The 13,788-nt window shown below is 54.9% G+C and overlaps 2 protein-coding genes and 1 pseudogene across 9 annotated transcripts in view; 1 reads left to right on the top strand and 2 right to left on the bottom strand.

Moving 5' to 3' along the window:
- TMC6 (transmembrane channel like 6) overlaps positions 1 to 13,788 on the top strand; it is a 99,723-nt gene that overhangs the window by 6,933 nt on the left and 79,002 nt on the right. For 3 of the 8 annotated variants that reach the window (XM_063081369.1, XM_063081368.1, XM_063081374.1), the window contains exons 11-18: positions 1,083 to 1,268; positions 1,644 to 1,795; positions 1,876 to 2,055; positions 2,762 to 2,857; positions 3,181 to 3,256; positions 4,050 to 4,183; positions 4,393 to 4,569; positions 4,656 to 4,734. In XM_063081369.1, the coding sequence (XP_062937439.1) occupies positions 1,083 to 1,268; positions 1,644 to 1,795; positions 1,876 to 2,055; positions 2,762 to 2,857; positions 3,181 to 3,256; positions 4,050 to 4,183; positions 4,393 to 4,569; positions 4,656 to 4,734 (1,080 nt within the window). Of the gene's footprint in view, positions 1 to 1,082; positions 1,269 to 1,643; positions 1,796 to 1,875; positions 2,056 to 2,761; positions 2,858 to 3,180; positions 3,257 to 4,049; positions 4,184 to 4,392; positions 4,570 to 4,655; positions 4,735 to 5,022; positions 5,528 to 7,562; positions 7,640 to 8,730; positions 9,037 to 13,788 lie in introns of those variants that run through there. The other 5 variants (XR_010021947.1, XM_063081373.1, XM_063081372.1 and 2 more) reach the window with 5 other exon arrangements.
- LOC134364389 (alpha-ketoglutarate dehydrogenase component 4-like) lies at positions 9,355 to 9,664 on the bottom strand (annotated as a pseudogene).
- Positions 10,671 to 13,788, bottom strand: part of LOC134365038 (trinucleotide repeat-containing gene 6C protein-like) — a 40,308-nt gene continuing 37,190 nt past the window's right edge. The window contains exons 15-16 of the mRNA XM_063081249.1: positions 10,905 to 11,021; positions 10,671 to 10,708 (exon numbers count right to left, since the gene is read on the bottom strand). Of these exons, the coding sequence (XP_062937319.1) occupies positions 10,671 to 10,708; positions 10,905 to 11,021 (155 nt within the window). The remainder of the gene's footprint in view (positions 10,709 to 10,904; positions 11,022 to 13,788) is intronic.

The raw sequence follows: 13,788 nt of genomic DNA, 5'->3' as shown, positions 1-13,788 counted from the left end.
ACCTTGGACCAAATGCCAGAACTGTGGCCCGAGGGGATGGCCATCTGTCCTCAAGCTGGATCGGGCGCTGGGGAGGGTGGCCTTCTCCTGCCAGCAGTGATGGGCATGTCCTCATTTTTTCTCCCATACATGTCCTCAGTTTGGGGCTGCCTCTGTTTTCTGCTAGCAGTTGTTAGCACCCACTGCCCAACGAGCACAGGAGCCATCATAGCAGAACTCTGCTGGCAGCAGGTTTTGTTTTTTTTAAAAAAGATGACCAGTAAGGGGATCTTAGGTCTTGACTTGGTGTTGTCAGCACCACACTCTCCCAAGTGAGCCACGGCCTGGCCCTGGCAGCGGGTTTTGGCGGGCATGTGGCCAAGGGTGGCCAGAGAGCCAGGTGCTGAAGCCCCAGCAGGAGTGAGGCCAGCTCTCCGGGGCCCTTCCCCGGTTCATGCTCCCCACTCACGGGAGCTCATTTAATGGCCACAGGAGCCCAGTGGGTAAGAATTGTTACTTCCCCATGCTACAAGTGAGGAAACTGAGGCACAGAGGGGGTCTCCTGCCCGAGGTCCTGGGGCTAGGAAGCAGCAGAGCTGGGCATCGTGGGAGGTCTCTGCCTTCCCCGGGCTGTGAGCTGTGGGAGTTCACAGCTGTGGCCTGGCCCGTGGGCCCCGCTTCTGCCCTCGGGAACTCCTGTTGGGGACAGGTGTCCCCTGAGGCTCCTGGTCGGCTGCGGGCCACCCACATCCAAGGGAACAGGTAAAGCAGAGCTGAGAAAGGCCACCTGCCCTGCAGGCAGGGCTGGGCCTCCCAGCCTCTCCTGCAGGGGAGGGGTTGGGGGGCCTCAGGAGGGACCAGCCCAGCACGGGTCCATTGAGGCAGGGTCCTGTGCTCTCTGTGTCTGGGAGCGGGGGGGCCTAAGCAGTTGGGAGGAGCCGGTGGTGGCCTTGGGGTGGACACAGGCCAGTTCAGGTGAAGGGAGGTGAGGTGGGGACAGCCAGGCCTCAATGCTGTCCAACCTGTGTGTCGTGTGTGTCTTGTGTATGTCACGTGTGTATCACATGTGTGTCTGCACACCTGCGCCTGTCTGTGCTGTTCAGCAGGTGATGGGGACATGCTGCCTCCCGCAGGAGCTGCTGGCTGCGTGGCAGCTGCAGCAGGACCCCCGCAGCATGTGCGGGCGGCTGCGGCAAGTGGCCATGCTGGTGCTCGTGTGGCTGCTGTGTTTGGGGACCACGCTGGGCTGCGCCGTGGCCGTCCACGTCTTCTCGGAGGTCATGCTTGAGGTGCGGGGAGGGGACAGAGAAGCAAGAACCTGGCCCTTCACTAGAATGTGTCCCCAGTCGTAGACACCCAGGGTCCCACAAACCCTTGCTGGAGGCGGCCTCCTGCGTCCCTCCTGGGGCTTGTTCTGTCCCATGGCCTCCCCTGTTTTTCTTGTCTTCTTCCTGGTTTCCTTTTTCCACCACCAGCGTCCCCTCCCCACTTCCTGTGTGGTGCGCACATGCGACCTGGGGGCTGCGTCCCCAGGGAGGGAGGTGCTGCCCACCAGTTCTGCCCCCTCCTCCTGTCCCTGGGGCCCTCGCTGCACCCCTCCCCCACAGGGCCCCTCAGAGCAGGGCACCCGTGTGACCTCTGCCCCTCCACCATCACCCTTGCAGAGCCCGGTGGCTGCTGGCCAGGAGGCTGCACTGCTGGCCCTGCCCCTGGTGGTCTGCCTCCTCCACCTGGCGGCCCCCTACCTGTACCGCGGTCTGGCAGCCCTGGAGCGGCACGGCTCCCCGGTGCTGGAGGTGTACATGGCCATCTTCAGGTGTGTGGCCGGACGCGGGGGGTGCTGTGGCCTCTGTCCCCTGGCACCCCTCGCTCAGTCCTGCGCCCCGCCCTCCACAGGAACCTGGTCCTCAAGATGGCCATCCTGGGCGTTCTCTGCCACCACTGGCTGGGCCGCAGGGTGGCTGCCCTCAGGGACCAGTGCTGGGAGGACTTTGTGGGCCAGGAGCTGTACCGTTTCGTGGTGATGGACTTCATCTTCGCACTGCTGGACACACTTTTTGGGGAGCTTGTGTGGAGGTGAGGGCCCCCCCCACATCACTCACACTCGTCCTCTTGGGCCCCCTCCCTGGGTGGGACAGGGTTCAGCATGTCCTCACCTGCACACCGGGGATGGGTGGCCTGGGACGTCCTCAGGCCTCAGCAAAGCAGGAGCAGATCTTGCAATTCGGGCCACACATCTCCCCCCACGACAGCTCTGTAAAAGGTGGTTAGAGAAAAACGCTTACAAGATGTAAATGATGCATTTTTAGATTGGAACGGAAAACGGGTTTCAAAATGATGTGTATATTATGATCTCAGTCTTCTACAGACAATGGAGTAGGAGGAACGAGGCAGAAGATGGAGGGACATTTTCAATAGGTTACAGGTGGTTCAGTGTGGGCTCTAGCATTTCTCTTTGTGTTTTCTTTGAAAATATGAGAATTTAAAGATGATAAAAAAAGTAAGATTTTTTTAAGAGGCAGGAACACGTTTGATGCCGATTCTGCATGTTTAGATCTGGATGTATCTGTACTTAGAGAAAGCCCCGTGGGTGGGGACCCCAGCGTGGTGGCTCTCTCTGAGACGTTTGTTGGACGCCCACTCAAGGAGGGCTGGGGTGTCGGCTTGGCATGAGGGTGGTCACCTGGCCCCAGGTGCCTTCCAGGGGTGGGGCATAGGGTCAGTCCCCTGGCCAGGCGAGGCCCTCCCGTCTGACCCCCAGGGGCTCCCTCCTCTGCCCCAGGTTCATCTCTGAGAAGAAGCTTAAGAGGCAGCGGAAGCCTGAGTTTGACATAGCCCGGAATGTTCTGGACCTGATTTATGGGCAGACTCTGATCTGGTGAGGGTCCCCCACTTGCTTCCCACTGCCCTGCCCCTGGGTACCCTGCACCCGCCTCCTCCCAGGGTCACAGCAAGGCCCAGCCTTGGGACTCTGGAGTGGTTGGGCCCTGACCCCTCACCTGGGGGGCACCCAGTCTGCAGCCACACATGCTTGCACTCCCTGGGGTCCAGGACCCAGCCAGTCTTGAGGGCAGAGAGGAGGACACTGGGGCGGCTTGTTCCAGCCTGAGCCAGGCCCGGGTGGCCGTCCGAGGCCTGGGGAGCCATGCAGGGGTCATGACCCCAGCCCTGGACTGCAGCCCTGCCCTCTCACCTCCTCAGGCTGGGGGTCCTCTTCTCGCCCCTCCTCCCTGCCATACAGATCATCAAGCTGCTGCTCCTGTTTTATGTCAAGAAGGTAAGGCTGCCACTGTGCCCAGCGTGGGCTAAGGGGCTGGCAGGGGCCGCCTGGCAGCCACTGGGCACAACCCAGCTGGCCAGACCCTGGGACTTTGGAACCCTCCCCTCACCCCAGTGCTATGGGGCAGGCAGCCCAGGGCTGCCCTCTGGGGTCTGTCCCCTGACACCCTCTCCCACCTGGCATCACTGTCTTTGGTAGGCTTTTAGCATCCCACTGGGTTCAGAGGTCACCACCAGGTGTCTGTGTGCACTGGGCCGGGGCTTAGGGCCAGAGTGCAGGAAGACACTGAGTTGTGGCCCTTGTGGCCCCTAGAAAGTGACCCTGCTCCCCTGTCCTCAGCTGGGTGTGCTCCGTGGCTATGAAGCTTGGTTCACGTCCTGGCTCTGGGGAGGCTCCTCTCCCTCTGTCTCCCATTTTGTCATCTGCTCGGGGGGCTGGTGGGGAGCATCTCCAGAGGATGTCGGAGGTAGAGCCTGGCACGATGGTGGCCTCTGTCTGTGGAAGTGGCTGTTAGTATCAGCCCTTTCTCACATGTGTGGCCTTGGACGAGCTACCTGTGTGCCTCAGTCTCCCCTCTGTAAGCGGGAGGTTGGCGAGCTGGCGGTTGGCGAGCTGGCTCTGTCCAGGCCCAATTCTGCTCAGAGTCCAAGTGTCTGCCTCGCTCTGCCGACGGCTGCCCCAGCCCTGGGTTCTCGGCTCGGGGCCCCGACTGGAAGCAGAGCCCGCCAGGCCTGGGGGAGGGGGCGTAGGAGGGGGCGGGGGCAGAGCCGAGCTCAGCATTTGTCCCCAGACCAGCCTGATGGCCAACTGCCAGGCGCCCCGCAGGCCCTGGCTGGCGTCGCACATGAGCACGCTCTTCCTCACGCTGCTCTGCTTTCCGTCCTTCCTGGGCGCCGCTGTCTTCCTGAGCTACGTCGTCTGGCAGTGAGTGGCACCCGGCCTGTGGCCTTGGTGGGCAGGAACAGAGGGAAGGGCTGTTCTTTGTGCCATCCATGATGTGGGGTGCCGGTGCCTGCAGGGCGCCCAGGATTCAGGGTGATGGGGATGTTTCCTTTGTCCCGAGGCTGGGGGCGGGAGGCTGGGTGGAGGGGCCGTTGCCTGGGCTGAAGGTTCCCAGCGACTCTTTTCCTCAGGGTGAAGCCCTCGAGCACCTGCGGCCCCTTCCGGACGCTGGACTCCATGTATGAGGCGGGCAGGCTGTGGGTGCGCCAGCTGGAGACGGCGGGGTCCAGTGTCTCCTGGCTGTCCTGGTTGTACCAGCACCTGGTGGAGGACACAGTCTTCATCTTCCTGGTGTCAGCCCTGCTGCTGTGAGTTGAGGGTGGGAGGGCGTGTCCCCAAGGCAGCCAGCCTGGGCTGGGGCCCTGCTCTGGACCGCACCCGTTTCCCCCCGCAGGGCTGTCATCTACCTCAACATCCAGGTGGTGAAGGGTCAGCGGAAGGTCATCTGCCTCCTCAAGGAGCAGATCAGCAATGTGAGTCTGCCCTCCCTTCCTCCGCCGGCTCCCCAGCTCTGCACCCTCGGGCCGTGGCTTGGTCTGGTCAGCCACTTGCGTGTCCCCAAGATGCCTTCCCCTGTGGACCTTGCTGCTAACAGGTTTTGTTTGCCACACAGGTTACGCGGATAATGCGCGGAATTTGGATTAGGTGGTGGCACAGACATGCCACAGCTGGGCTTGTGATCTGCAGAGCCCTGCCTGCTGGGAACAGGTCTCTGCGTGGAGGCGATTCTAGCCCCAGGCAGGACACATGGTGTGTTTTAGGGTGTGCGGCCCCCTGTGAGTACAGACGGTCTCTGAGGATTTTTGCGATACTGGAAGTGGCTTTCGGACTTCCACCGGCAGGAGGGACCCATGTTGGAACACGGACCCTGCTCAGTGCTCTCATTTTATAAACAGGTGGAATAAGGCAGGATCGGAAACATTTTTATTGAGGAGAAGTAACATTTGTCATTAAGCACTTATGGTTTGTCATGAAAGAGTGAGCAGCAGAAGTGGGACTAGAAGCCCAGGGCACAGCCCCGCCAGGACCCTCCCCCTCTCCCCCGAGGGCACCTACTCCTTCACCAGGTGTCCCATCAAGTTGGACACAAGGTACTTTCCTGTCTGGGGGACTCGGACTGGCCTCTTCCCCGAGAGCCGCCCTCTCTCGCCTCCTCACGGAGCGCACCGTTGTAGAGCAGGTCCTTGCCTTGCGCCTGGTGTCCTGCAGCGACGGCAGGCTGCTCACACAGAGCCGCCCAGGGACAGCGGCTCTTTGAAGGACGAGGTAAAGATGAGCCGCTGTTCTCCATGAAATGTGGTGGGCTCTGACCTGGCCTCTCCGGGCCTGACATCACCCTCCCTGGTGCCGTTTTGTTCTTTGCTTGTGCAGTTTTGCACTCATGTGCTTAATGCTTGGCCACTCTGGGGCTGGCTGGGTCCCTGTGTCCCAGGCATGCTCCACACCAGGGCCAGGCTGGGGCTTCTCTGTCGTGCTAGCTCCAGGCTGGTTGGAGGTATGGGACTGGGCGTCTGCCCAGGAGGGACAGCGTAGGTGCGGCAGGCATGGCCCCTGCAGGCACGTGACTCTGCTGCTGGCTGTTGGTGCCAGCAGCCAGGGCTCTGGGCACCAGTCCCAAGCGGAAGGCACTGTTAGGGATGGCTCCCACTTTTTCTTGGGTTGCAAACAATGCAATATACATTGACCACCTCCTTGCCTCTCACACGGGAAGCAGAGCTCGAAGGCACGCATCTGGGCTGAGGTGATTGTCTGGACATAGCTATTGGAAGTGGGTTTTTGGCTAAATAGCTCATGCCCTACTGTGTGCCACTCCAGAGGCTATGAGAACCAGCTGGGGCCAGGAGTAGCACTGCGGAGGATCCCAGCTCTGCCCTCCATTTCTCTGGGGTCAGAAGGACTCTTCTCCAGGTGGACCCTGGCTGCACAGTGTCCACCACGCTGAGCTCCTGCCCCCAGTTCCAAGTCTTTGGGGCTGCAGGTCTGAGCTTGGCTGGTGCCCCAGTGGCTTTCCCTGGGCCTGGGCAGGGCAGTTAAGCTCAAGTGCACAGCCCTGCTGTACCGCCAGCATCTCGACAGTGAGGAATGACGTGGGGGATGTAGCTTGAGGAGCCTGGGGTCTGTCTTCGTAGGTACTCTAAGGGGTACTCCCGGCCTGAGCCAGGTTACCAGGCGCCCAGGACGAATCTGCTGGGCTCCTCACAAAATTGCTCTTTTCTCTTTGTGAAGTCTCCCCACAAGGAATAGCAGTCCGGCCCAAGTATTGAATGCTGAGTCTACTTTGTGCTAAATGCTTTATATGCTTTCCACATTTCATTGTCAAAAGAGTCCTGGGCCAGCCCAGTACTGGCCCCAAAGATGTCCATGACCTAATCACTGGAACCTGTGAATGTGTTAGTTATATGGCAAGGGGGAATTAGGGTTGCAGATGGAATTAAGGCTGCTCATTAGCTGACCTTGAGATGAGGAGATTATCCTGTATTTTGTGCATGGGCCCAGTGGAATCTCAGGTGCTTATACGTGAAAGAGGGAGGCACGAGGGCCAGGGGCAGAGTCAGGGGAAAAGACTCATCAGCTGTTGCTGGCCTTGAGGATGGAGGAAGGGGCCACGAGCCAAGGAATGCGGACAGCCTCTGGAAAGTGGATGAGACAGGCAAACAGACTCTCCCCTTGAGGCTCCAGAAGGAACCAGCCTTGCTGACACCTTGATTTTAGCCCAGTGAGGCCTATTGTGTGGACTCTGACCCCCAGAACAGACAGATGATAAATTTGTGCTATCATTTGCTGCAGCAGCAATAGGAAACTAGTACAAGTCCTGTGACTTGTACGAGGGTACTTCAAACAGTTCATGAAGAAACTGTTGAAAGTTTTTAGAATTGAAAGATAATATGCATCTTTCCATGAACTTTTTGAAGTCCCCTTCTATTATTATCTCCCTTTCACAGATGGTGAGTGAGGTCAGAGAGTAGGTAATGTGTGTGCTCAAGGCAGAGTTAGTGAGTGGCAGGTCCGGTTTTCAATCAAGTGAGGCTGGCCCTGGGGACCTCGCTTGCACTGGCCACATTTCCCTTCTCACCCTGGCCACTGGGAAGCTTGGGTTCACACGTGCCCACTTTGTGGCTCTTGGTTTGTCCTAGTCCGTGTTTTGGTGCCTCTTTCACCTCTTCACTTAACTTTTTGCTGCTTGTGATGCCGAATGCACCTCGTACGCTCCCCCAAATGCCGTCTGGAACAGGGCGGCTCTGGACAGACCACTGGGGGGATGACTTCTGTTCTCTCACCCTTTGTGTTCTGACCTTTCCAGGAAGGGGAGGACAAAATCTTCTTAATTAACAAGCTTCACTCCGTCTACGAGAGGAAGGAGAGGAAGGAGGGGAGCAGGTGAGGGGCCCTGGGGGGACAGGGCCACTCCGTGTGAGCCGGGAGGGGAGGGGCGGGGCCGGGGCTGGACACTGCCGTCTGTCTCGCCATGGGGGTGGGGAGAGAAGTGGCCGCTGGCCTCCCTGGGGCGGGTGGCCACCTCGACCCAGTTGCTGAGGCCTCGTCCTCCTGGAACCCGCCCGCCTCTGTGCCTGTCTCTCCTCCTCGGGTGTGTGGGGCACCCGGGGAAGGAGGAAGATTGTCCCATTGGGGAGGGAGGAAAAGTGTGAATGAAAGAGCCGTGTGTGTACAGGGGCGCCGTGGGCCGCGCACGCCCCTTCCTCCCTGTCACGTGCTGCACATGCGAGCACACACAGGCCTGTTTCTTCCCCTTTCCTCGACCCCCCACCTGGCTGGGGGCTAGGATCAGGCTGACTCCTCAGGGAGCTCCTGGGCCTAGACCCTTCTCTGGCCCCAGAGACCACATCTGCAGGTCCGGGTCTGTGGCCACTAGGGCTGCAGCAGAAACCCCCAGAAGCAGCCATCTGATGCTAACGCCCTGCATTTATAAGCATCTCGGAATAAGGTCCCTCATTTAGTCATTCACTGAACCAACCTGGTGTTGATCCCTGAACTAGCCTCAGGGGACCCCAGGGTCAAGCATACAGTCCCTTTCTCTGGGCCTCATGGAGACTGCAAGGCCCCCAGCCTGTTTCCCCATGTGGAGGAGGGACTGCTGGCGTATGTGAGGTGCGCCTGTGGTGGGGCCTGTGCTGACACGCAGACACAACAGCTGCCACTGTTGGCTGCACCATGTGAAACTGCTTTTGACCTACAAAAGTGGCGATTTCATACAGCATGCCCCCCCCCCAAAGAAACAAATACATTGGTGATGAGTCCTGCTGGCTGTCTCCACCCTGGACTTCTTCCAGCCCACTTCTCTCTAGGGCCTTCTTTAGCCTCGGGAGTCCTGACGGTTTTGTCAGGGCTTAAAATGCGGTCCTGAGAAGGGCTGCGGAGCATCTGGCTCGTCCCTCCCTGGCCCCAACCACAGTGATGTTGGAGGGATGTTGGTGTGTGTTGGGTTCCTTGCTGACTTTTCTTTGTGGCAGGATTGGTAGAACCAAGGAGGTTATGACAGCCCCTCTGCTCACAGAATGGGATGCCTTCCGGGACAGCGATGGGCCTTGCAGGCCCACCCAGGGCCCCTAGTCGCCCTCTATTCCCACGGCCCTGCAGGCACAGACACTAACCTGAGACCACTGGCCACTCTCGGCGCTGGCCACTCTCAGTGACCCCACTGGGACATCAGGATGGCAAAATAACTCTACTTCCTCTTTTGCAAGCTGCAGCCGGGCCGAGGCTGGAGCCAAAAGGGTGGGCAAGTGGGGTTTGGGCATCCCCCAGTAGACCCTGACTGCCCTGGACTTTATTTATTGTGAATAAATAGGTTTTGCAAAACAGCCTTGTTTCTTTGGAGTCTGTGCTTATGACCTCGGCCTGCCAAGGTGCCCAACAGCCTGCCTCCTGCTGTCCTGTGGCCAACTCCAGATCCAGGTCGTGGGAACTTCAGCCAGGGAACCAGAGGACATACAAGTGTCCATCTAAATTTTCTAGATTTCTTTTTTTTTTAGTTTATTAACGTTGTTTAATATACAATTTTTTATTTGTTATTTTGGAAGTCTTTTATTGTAAAGTCAGTTCTTTTGTTTGATGACAAACAGCAGCTGCAGTGATTATTCTGGACCTCCGCATTGGATAAATTCAATTTCTTCTTGAGACACACGTTTCTTTCTGTATTTCTAAGGTAATGATTTTAGTATTTCTGCAGTGTCTGGTGGACCTTGATGCATCAGTATATTTGGTGATTTACTTCCCTTAGAAAGCTGTGAAATTGCAGAAGAAATGAGATGGTACAACTGCTGGTCTCAAAGCTTCTGATACGTTGGGTTTAGGATTGTCTCTTCGGTCAGGGAATGCTACTAATGGAGCATGTGGTTTGACTACCTGCGCGACCCTGCTGGCAGATGCCATTTTGCTGCCCATCTTGACCTCCGAGAAGGGGCAGCTTCCAGGGCACAAAAGAGCCCTGGAGATGACATGAGACATGGGCAGCTGGGGTGGGCCCTGCCTGTGACATGATGTCTCAAAACTACTTTCTCCCCAGGCCGGCCCGTGGCTCACTCGGTAGAGTGCGGTGCTGATAACACCAAGGCCACGGGTTTGGATCCTATATAGGGATGGCCGGTTTGCTCACTGGCTGAGCGTGGTGCTGACAACACCAAGCCAAGGGTTGAGATCCCCTTACCGGTCATCTTTTTAAAAAAAAAAACAGGGCCAAGCCCGTGGCGCACTTGGTAGGGTGCTGCGCTGGGAGCGCGGCGACACTCCCGCCGCGGGTTCGGATCCTATATAGGACTGACCGGTGCACTCACTGGCTGAGTGCCGGTCACGAAAAAACGACAAAAACAAACAAACAAACAAACAAACAAACAAAAAGACTACTTTCTCCCCTAGTTACTGCTAGTAAGAGAACTCTTATAGCATTCTTACATTGGGTTTCTAAAAATCTGGATGAGAAGGTTTGATGGAATACAGAAATATATTTGAAGAAATTTATAAACAATAAAGTCTCCTTATTTAAGCTCTGTATCTATTTACAAATCTGCTACACATTTTGTTTGTATGGGTGTCCACATCTTTACATTTTTGTCTTTAAAATTTCAGAGTCAAATTCCTCTGAAGTTTTCATGACAAATGATTCTCAATCTTCCTCTAACCTTGAAAGAAACTTCTTTGAAAGGCTTGTACAGTCTACAATAACATGAAAACACTTCAGGGACTGCATTTATCCAAGTAATGGGAAGCAGCCACACTCCGGGTGCTAGGAGCTAATAACGGGCCCTGCTAGGGTCTCCTTTATCCCTTATGGCCAACTCAAGCGGCAGCAGATTCCAAGCAGCGGTCTGCCTCTAAGTTTTTAAAACCTATACAATCTAGCCACGGAGGGAAAGGAGGAGAGAACACAGTAGACCACACAGTCATGTGATCTTCACGGCTCCATGGAGGAGATCTTATCACTTCCATCTCCTATGTGAGCAGGCAGATGTGCCCAAGTTCCCGCAGCTGCTCAGGGCGAAGCCCTCACGCATTTGCCATCACACCACACGGCCTCCCCGCTCAGGCAGTGAATAAACAGACCAATAGGAAAAGCTGGGGCCTGTGAATGCTATGTTTGGGGAAAGAAAGAAAAGGCTACCTGCATGTCGAGAGGCCAGTTGCGTACCTGCAACACTAGGTGCGGATGCAATGCTGCTGAAAGGGCTACTGTAGCCGGAGGCACTGAGCGGCCAGGCACTCGAGGAAGGCAGCGTGGCATTCTGAGATGATGGTGGGGAGGACCCTGCAGAACCAAACACGGCACTAAGCAAGGTGAGTAGCAGGTGTGTGGGTTAGCAGCTCTAACTCTGGGACGCGGGATCTCAACCACCAAGAACAAATCCCTGCCTCAGCTGCTGCTTTTGGTAGAAGCCTGAAGGTGAAAGTGCGGCATGGGGAGAAGAACACAAGCATGCTGCCTCGTCTGAGTCCCGCAGACACTGGGGGAGGCCTGGGACGTTCCTGAAGGCCGATGAGGCAAAGGCCAGGAAACAGCATGAACTTCTCAGGACAGGACTTTAAGTCACGAGAGAAGAGAATTATCGCCAGAATGTTTAAAATGCCAAGTCAGAGTTGTAAAGGGTCACATTGACTCCCCTTCCAATTAAGACAAAAATAAAAACACAGGACAATCCTCATCCTTTCTCAAACAATAGCCACAAAAATTAAAAAAACAACAAAACCCCAAGCTTTTTACTGTAAATTTTGCCTTACAAATATGAGCACTTTTTCTGACTCAGGTGTCCTATGTCTTCTTATTCATCTTTCTCTTTTGTAATATGGGAATAATGAAGAGACATCTGCCCTAATTGTGTGTATGACCCTGAGTTATAACAGCCCTGGGACTGCAGTTTTTATTTTGAGAAAAATCTCAGCTGCACCTGGAAGGGAGACTCAGGGGATACGGGCCATCTTTAAGACACCTCAATTCTTTGTGAAAAAGCTCAGCTCCATTTTTGTGGTTCATTTTTTCATGTCATCTCTCTCTCACAACTCTGTGAAGAAAGCAAGAAGCTTTGTGAAAGGAAAATGAGGGTGGAGTAATGGTGACTGTTTGGGTGAAAGCAGGGTGGGAAGCAAGCTCCTGTGACTTGGATAGTGGCTCTTGCCAGTGTGTGGACACTGGCTGAGGAAGAGATGGTGGCACAGCCTGGCTGTTACACTCATTACCAAAAGCCATGGTAGCCGACACAGGCCACCTGGGGCTGTGTACAGAACACCCTCAGGGGTATCCTCCAACGAGACACCAGGCGTGTCACCTGTCCTGGGTTCATGCAGGAGACAGCCTGTAGAGCTGTTTGCAGCTGCCTTGCTGAAAGTGACCTCTTTAGAACGAAGGCACCAGAGTTGGTGAAAATTAAAATTTATTTGTATTCTGCAGATTTTCAACTTTAAAAGGTGTCAGCTCTACTGACATCCTAAGCTACTTCCTAAACACTATTCTTTCATTTACCTCAAAATGTCATCAACCTAAGATCCCAGGATTATAGATTATTAAGCCTAGGTGGTATTGCTTTAGGGTACTTAGATTTTAACAGTGTTCGAGTGTCTCATAAAATTACAGTTAATTTTCCTTTCTAGATGAAATGTTAGTATCAGTATGTTATGAAATAGCATGACTACATTTCACCATTCTGGTTAGTAATCATTTCATAAGGGTTAAAACTGTAAACAACGTCCAAACAAATACTGGGCTAACGTAAACTTTTAATATAAATCAGAACATAATCTAATGGCAATAAAAACCGAAACGTAAGTTAAAAAATCCATACCCAATATATTCAATAAAAGAAAACAGTACATTCCCTGATGAAACTATGCAAAACAAATGAGCCAATGTCAAGAGAGTTGTGGCTATTTCTCACTGTTTTCCTTCTAGGGCACATTTTTCTCAATAATATGACGGCCTTTTGTGGCTAGGTCCCTGAGCTACTTCAGAGGTGCACAAATGAGATTACTGAAAGCTGACCACATACAGAGGACAGCGCAGCACGCTGGGAGGGAGATATTAGAAAGGTCTGGCCCCGGCAGCCCACTCCTTGTGCATCACGGTGGTGCTTTTAGGTAAGCAACTTCTATATGACGCTATGTTCGCCGTGCTCCTCACTCTCAGTAACAAACCCTAATGCATTCCCAAACGCAACCACGAGGGCCACCAGGGTGAAGAATGACGGTTTCTCAGGGCTTGGACTGGTCATGGGATGGAGGAGGGGCCTGGCACATGCAGCGTGAGCCAACCACTGGCGGCTGAACACCAACGTCCAGGCATGTGTACCAAGGTGGGCTTGCGACCTGCCCTAGAAACACAGCGTTCACTTGACCCTGAAGGTCAAGTCCCCCGGAGGTTACACAGTATGCACACGGAGCTTCAAGTCACCCAGGGTAGATGGCTGGCTGATGACTTGAATACCAGAGCTGGAGATTCCATTTTCTTGCTTTATCTTGATGGCCAATGCATTCTTTAGGCTTAGATTCTCTCCTGTCTGTATGTCTATCTCCTTTACCGTGCAGGCTATGGAACTGGAAGACAGCTGTTTAGCTCTGTCCAGAATTCATGTATTTTTCTAGGCTGCCTTGATCACATCATGGCACAGTTGGGCAGATGGTGAAGGCCACCCACAATGCTCCCAGTGCCACCCAGAGGACGAAGGATCACTCGATACTCCATCTAGGCACTGCTCAGGAAGCTCTGCTGTATACCAAGCAACCTCGATTCTTTCCAACTTCTCTTAATACCTGAATCAACACACCTGTATCACACGTCTCCACAATCCTCAAAACACACTGGCTCTCTTTTACCGTTCTGGCATAACCCAGCTGCCATGCTCGGGTGTGGCTTCTGGCTTGTGCCTTGCCCTGTCCCCTGTCATCTTATACAGGCTCCTTTTCCTTACCATTCCTCTGTCCCTGACAGAAGAGACACCCACAACGACCCTGCTCTAAGAAGCAGCTGCATCAAAACCTGAGGAATGCACAGGAAGGGTCATCTCTATTTACGTGTGCTTTCTATA

The sequence above is a fragment of the Cynocephalus volans genome, chromosome 16 (genome assembly GCF_027409185.1).
Source record: "Cynocephalus volans isolate mCynVol1 chromosome 16, mCynVol1.pri, whole genome shotgun sequence".
In the NCBI taxonomy this organism is placed as follows: Eukaryota; Metazoa; Chordata; class Mammalia; order Dermoptera; family Cynocephalidae; genus Cynocephalus; species Cynocephalus volans.
Note: the sequence above shows the minus strand (reverse complement) of the source record. Positions and strands in the feature narration are given on the sequence as shown.